The 6,630-nt window shown below is 28.1% G+C and overlaps 1 protein-coding gene across 1 annotated transcript; it reads right to left on the bottom strand.

Annotated features, from left to right (window-relative positions):
- Positions 1 to 2,085: 2,085 nt before the first annotated feature.
- On the bottom strand, positions 2,086 to 6,246 carry LOC111635961. Its single transcript, XM_023381106.1, has 6 exons — positions 6,225 to 6,246; positions 5,597 to 5,787; positions 4,863 to 5,265; positions 4,073 to 4,194; positions 3,606 to 3,712; positions 2,086 to 2,184 (listed from the first exon to the last, which is right to left on the bottom strand). The coding sequence occupies exons 1-5, from the start codon at positions 6,244 to 6,246 to the stop codon at positions 3,626 to 3,628; spliced, it is 825 nt and encodes a 274-aa protein (XP_023236874.1). The 3' UTR covers positions 2,086 to 2,184; positions 3,606 to 3,625.
- Between the last annotated feature and the right edge of the window lie 384 nt (positions 6,247 to 6,630).

Consider the following 6,630-nt stretch of genomic DNA (forward strand, 5'->3'; position numbering starts at 1 on the left):
TTTTTTTGTACATAATCGGTTATCTGAAAAATCGATTTTCCGAACTACCCCAGTCCTCAATTGATTTGGATAATCAATGCTCTAATGTAATATATACAATGTAATATAATCTCAAAGAAAAGAAGAAAACAAAACATTAACTGTAAGTACTTTCTTTAATGCAATAAAAAAGGGCAAAGCTACTTGCAATTAATTTTTAGTTTACTTACTATGAGATGATTCTCAAAACCATCTTTCTAAAATTATAAATAAGGATATTCAATTAACCTTACTATATTTAATAAAACTTAAATTAATTCTTAAATTGGTAAACAGTTTAAGGAAATTAAAATCTTAATGANTTAATAACGGGCAAAATCTTTATGTTCGACCCTTCTGAAGATATGAAACATGGCCCTCTTCTGTCTTCCATTCCAACACTTTCCATTGTTATATATACATAACGGCAAAGAAAGTAAAAGTAAATAGTTAATTTAGAAGTAAAAGACATTTTCATTAAAAAATACCTCTTTTGCATTGGAAAATTTTGCCTTAAAAAATTCGTAGGTTCGGAAACATCGTAAATCTTTCCTCCTCTCGAACTTTTCGAGGACCTTTTTTGTGTTTTAAATTGCAGATTTGAGTAAATAGAGCTTTTAAAGAGTAAACAATCATTAATTTGAAATTATTATTAATATAATATTTTCAAATTATCTCGAACACAATAAAATTTATAATTTATAATAATAGAAAAATAAATTTCCTGTTTACGTAGATTGTAATTTTCACGTTAAATTACAGACGGGTCTAGAGGACAAGCAACTAATCAAGCCAATGGCATACTTCGGTTTATATAAAACAACTTTTGTCATTGGCTTGTTTGCTTAGGTTAAATAATTTGGCATTAATTATTGGACGTCAGAAGGGGTTACCAATGCACATCAAATAAAACCGATTCTTCGAAAAGAAATTCTTTTGAAGAACTTTTATACTTTTTCGTTTTAACGTATAGTGTAATATCTTTAATTTTATATAACTGTTGTCTTTCTTTTTACGTATATTTGTTAATTTTAGGGGATCGATAGCAATCGTTCTTTTGGACTTTCCTACTCACTTCTAAAAATAAATAAATAAATAATGTAATGTGCATAAATGTTTGTTAATACAAAATCGTTCTTTTAATTCGTTCAATTCGTTTTTTTAATACTGTACATATTAAATTTTTCTTGAATTAATAGAAAATAATGGTGATTTTAATGGAGGAAACAATAAAAAATTTTTATTTTGTCGCCCAGTTAACGGTCTCCTATTGATGTCGTATATTTTCCTTTCTAACTGACGTTCTTAATAATATTTTCGATGTGTTATTTAATTTCTGGCTTGTTACACTAAGGTATTATCAAATATTTTAAACAGTTATATGTTGTATGCTTTATACAGCTGGATAAACGAAACTATTACATCTCAATTCTCTCCTACCAAAAAGCTTTCTTGCCTCCTTCATTTTACTTTAACACTTTTATATATTTGTGGTGTAAATGTAAAATAACCAAATATTGTCTTTGACAAATTTAACGACACACAGCATGAAGACATATAAATTTTATTGATTAGAAAGAATAAAACATGAATACTGACGATTTGTGCTTTAATACGTTCAATAACTTTAACAAATAGGCCTAAATAATTAAAGCACAAAGACTCTTTTACACAAAACATCACAGTTTTAAACATTTTTCAAATTAATTTTCTTAAATTGAAATAACACACAGATCAACTCCATTGTTTTAGAATAAATGCAACAAAGTTGTGAAGAGATTTCAAATTATAAGCCAAGCACCGGTTACGCTTTTATGGTTATAACAATCGATATAAATCTATAGAAAATCTGCCGACAAAATTTATTCGATCGTTGGCAAAATGAATTGCAGATTGCGTCCAGATTTACATAAACTTTAGAATTTTCCCGTGACGAAATTTTGTTGGAAAGATAAAATATGTTTTATAAACACGATTTCGTCGGTGGTTTTTCAAATGATTTTTTTTTTAATGCACCAAGCAACTTTCTGATAAATTCTTATTTAACAGCGTAACTGATTCAACACATTTCTTCTAACAGATTTATTTCATAAACAGAAATTTTTAGAATATTCAAGTAGAAAAGATAATAAAGAACAAGAAAGTTGGCATTCTCTGAAGTTTCTCCTGAAAGAATATTAATATTATTTTTAATTAAAATGTAAAGATTTGTTGATATTTTTAATCTATTCAATAACCATTTTTCTGTAAATAATAAACACATTTTGATTACATGCAAAGAATTGTTCTGCATCTGATGTACGAACTAACGGCCTATGCTCGGCCAAAGTTTTCCATAGATCCACCGATCTGTGTTTTATCAAACTGGAGTACCGCGGACTCCTGGGAACTTAAATTAGTTTCGAAGGATTTCCCTAGTGTTCGCAATGTTGGTTTATTTTATAAGTTTTTTTAAAATCACTATTTGTGTTATATCAAAATATAATATAAACATTTTGAATTACTTTAGAAAACTAGTTTACGTGCTTAGTTATAGACACACAGTCACATTCATACTTATTATATGTATTGTGGTATGCAGATGTCATTTGATTTTGATGGAATTGATTGATTGGAATCCAGAGCGCAGCCATAGATGCTGTGTATTTAACTTTTATGTAGCACAATTCACGATATTATAATTTTTTCAAACGTATGTATGATCAGTATTCTAATTAAAAGAAAACCCTCATAACTCAGGTAATCTTCTGCATAGATTATACAGTAGAAAACTCTTACAGCTTAGCAATAACTGTACTATGGTATTAGTTGTAATTTCAATAGGAAATTTTCCATTATTAATACAACAATGCCTATTTAAGAACAATAACTACTGGAAACTTCTGCTTTGGCAACTTTTGTTATTTACTAAATCAACTAAACTAGACTGTGGGCGTAACAGAATTGTTGTATCGCCACAGCTTCTTTCCAGAGACGAAACTACCGTGTTAGCAAAGAAAATATTACGGTTAATAATCTGTAACTGCGTTCACTACAAAATCTCCATTACTTCGAGATCGTAAATTGCACTTAATTATTCAGAATAAAGCTGTTTTTGCCTCGAGTTACGCGGCATTAATCGAAGTTTTAAAATACAGATAAACATCGGCGTGTCGATTGCATCGAATTCCGAAAGTTACCGCTAATTGCTAGGGCAAATAGATACAGAATATGAAAAGTAAATGGTTAATGAAACAAATATTAACACCCTTTTTTGCGTAATCTAAATGGCATTAGTGTGAGGATGAGCGATAACTGTAGAAAACTGAAGAATTTTTCTAAGTGTAATTCTGCCGTCCATTTTTTACTCTAAAACTCCAACAATATTTTGTAAAAGAATTGACCTTCCAGTGTTTATGACAAGGCGTCGCAGCATTAGACTCTGTTGGAATTGTTCACTAGTAGAATGACGTCGTGTGAATTTAAATTAAGTGGCATTTTATGTGAACCTTTACCTGTTTAAGAAGTAATTGACATAAACGTGCTAAATCGATCAACCTTTATAAACGAGACGTGAAGAATTATAATTCACATAATACTTTACATACCTTATTAAATATCGACCACTCTACTTTCTTCTTTTCAAACATGGACACACCACAGATGGAAACTTGCGAAGAAAATACCAAAAAATGTCCATGCAGTTTGTAGTTTTCTGCAAACAGTATAAAGATTAATTAAAAGAATTTCAAATATAAAATTTTACAATTATTTCGATTAGAAAAACAATTTCATATAATTGGATATTTAAACACGTAAACGAGTATAAAATTTGGTGTTGGAAGATAGAAATTGTCATTTCTAAGGAAATTAAGTGACTTTAATGGTTTCCATTTAGTATTTAAATTTTTACAATGTGAATATAAAAATTATTTTAAAACTGCACACATTTAAGTATTTAAGAATTTCAGACATGGAGAAAAAAGTCAGAATATAATTAAAAGTATATATTTAGCAAAAGATGAAAATAGTTTTATTCGTCTAAACTAATGAAATGTAGAAAATATTTTCTCACTTTTCTTTCGTATTCTTCGATCGTTTCCGTGTCGGATAAAGATCTATCATCCTCATTTTTGCTATCTTCGCATTCAGTTACATCTTGAAACTCCTGCTTTTGTTTCTGTTTATCATCATACACTGAAACAAAAAAAATTCACTTCGTTATTTTTAAATTTAATTATAATAACAACAGTATATTTTAATTCCTAATTATGCTCTTGGCAATAATACAAAAAAGCCATTTTCTGCTTTGTACGAGTCAAATAAGACTCTCAAGACTTTAGGATTAGCAGAAAAGAAGAAACCACGCCATTATGTCTTTCTTAAGTGTCTGAATAAGAATTACGTGAAACCTCCATCCGTAGTAAATATTCATTCAAAAATGAATTGTATTTTTGAATATTAAATAGGCAATGTCGAAAACCACAAGCTAATTCAGTGAATTGCATCTTTTGTTGTTGTCCGCATTAATGACACGAACATCGACACATTATTGTTTCGAGACAATTGAAATATTACTAAAACAATATTCGAATTATTCTTTCACGTCACGCCGCTACAAATGCTTATTTTACATTTATGTTGTATGTGTATTTACTGTACATTTAATACACAAAATTCGGTCAACAATATTCTTAATGTAGTGAAATTATATAAAATATAAATATTGAAATCATACGAAATAATTTTGTTAAATATAACTTTAAAACTGTAAATAAACTTTAAAAATTAATAATTGTGTATTAAATTTTTTCATGCTGCATTTTACTTGGCTAGTAGTGTATTTTGAATAATTGTAATCTTACCTTTCTCAGATTCTTCACTTTTAGTGGATTGAATGACTTGTAATGATGTCGTATTCATATTATAAACAAAGTTTTCTTCCTGAATGTCATCTTTCGTGGAAGATATTGACGACACTTCACTTTCAACATTCATTTGTTGAATTTCGTTAATGGAGTCGACGACATCATCGGAATGTTCACTGTTTCTTAATTCGCTAGCTGCGTGGATGGAATCATCGTCTTCTGATGATACACTTTCGGATTCAAACTCGTCTTCTTCATAAATGATTTCGTTTACAAGAGAAAATCTTTCTAAATTTATAAAAGCCCATTTTAACGGTCTGTGAATGTAGATGTCGTCCACTGTTTCCGTGAATTGTTCCGGAGAATAATCAAAATCTTCATTCTTACGCTCGTCGAAATTCTGTAAAATAAAGACAAATAAATATTTCTAAATTTTGAATTAACATAAAAAATGTTAAATCCATATTCAGCAATTTTATTGCAAATTAATGTATTAAAAATCGTATTGCATGTTTAATGAAAACATGGAAACTAGAAAGTGATTCTGATTTCTGTTAGGAACAACATTCAAATATCAAAATATTTTTTAATTAATTGGCATAACATTTATTTAATAATAAATAAATAACTTGAATCCTATTTCAATAATACATTACCGTAATTTGTTTTTCTGCGATAAACTTTAAAAGGATGTAAGAATTATTTAGTATTAATATAATCTATCAGCTTACGTTAGAAGAAAATCCTTCGTCATCGGAAATATCAGAAATTTCGTCGATTTTTTTTTCTCGTTTTCTATTCGAGGGTATTTCGATAATTTCAGTAATATTTGTATGTTTAATGAAATTTCTTGCATTAGCCTGATCTAAGTGGGAAGACTTAGTTTGACTATTGTCTTCGACATCACTTGAAGAATCAGAAACTAAAATATAAAAGAAAACAGAGTAATTATTAAACTAGGTTAATTCAAATATTATATAACAAGATTTTAACGTATATTTAGAATGTAATTTTATAGCAAAAAGTAGATATTTATAAATATAAGAACACAATAGATATTCGGTGTGTTTAAAAAGAAACGCGCCAGAGAATTTTGTAGGCAATGTATCAGGATCAACTATATAATGGACTCGCTTTATGCTGGATAATTGGGCTGCAACTTGAAAAAAAATTGTCTCTGAAAAATGTGTTTTGTTTCTATTCGTTTAATTATGAAAACTGAATTTAACGCTATAAATGTATTTCGCAATGTCAGTAAATAATATAATGATCCACAATATCAAATTGTTAGATAATCAACAATGCTGAAATGTCATCAAAATTTATATATTAAAAACGAATAGTTATTGTTTAATTTACATCTCTGAGTGTATACGATCATTTCTACTTCAAAATACTATAAAATTGTTATAATCTCTTATTGGCTATGTTTATCATTCGTTTGTTACTTATGTTTTAAATGTTGTCTTTTAGTTCATTTTATTTTATATATTTAATGCTCAGTTAAAACGTAAGATATTTTCTCCCTTATTTAAAAGACAATACGGGATTTAAAGATGGTTTAAGTAACAAATTCAAATATCTAACTGCAATCTCAACAGTTGCAATGTATAAAAATATATCCTAGTTTCATAAATATTTCTATTATAATCAAATTTATACTGTGATAATATNAACACCGGAATGTTGAATAAGAAAGAATATGGTGAATTATTATTTGTACAAAATCTGTTCAACGTCCGAAATGTCACAAACATAATTAAAT

Source organism: Centruroides sculpturatus, unplaced genomic scaffold (genome assembly GCF_000671375.1).
Source record: "Centruroides sculpturatus isolate CEXI.00-Female unplaced genomic scaffold, Cexi_2.0 scaffold954, whole genome shotgun sequence".
NCBI lineage: Eukaryota > Metazoa > Arthropoda > Arachnida > Scorpiones > Buthidae > Centruroides > Centruroides sculpturatus.

Coding starts and splice junctions, on each gene's coding strand:
- LOC111635961 (XM_023381106.1), bottom strand. CDS start 6,246: ATGATCGTATACACTCAGAGAT. Junction 5,788..6,224: donor GATCGTATACACTCAGAGAT/GTAAATTAAACA, acceptor TTTATATTTTAG/TTTCTGATTCTTCAAGTGAT. Junction 3,713..4,072: donor TCGAAGAATACGAAAGAAAA/GTGAGAAAATAT, acceptor TACTGTTTGCAG/AAAACTACAAACTGCATGGA.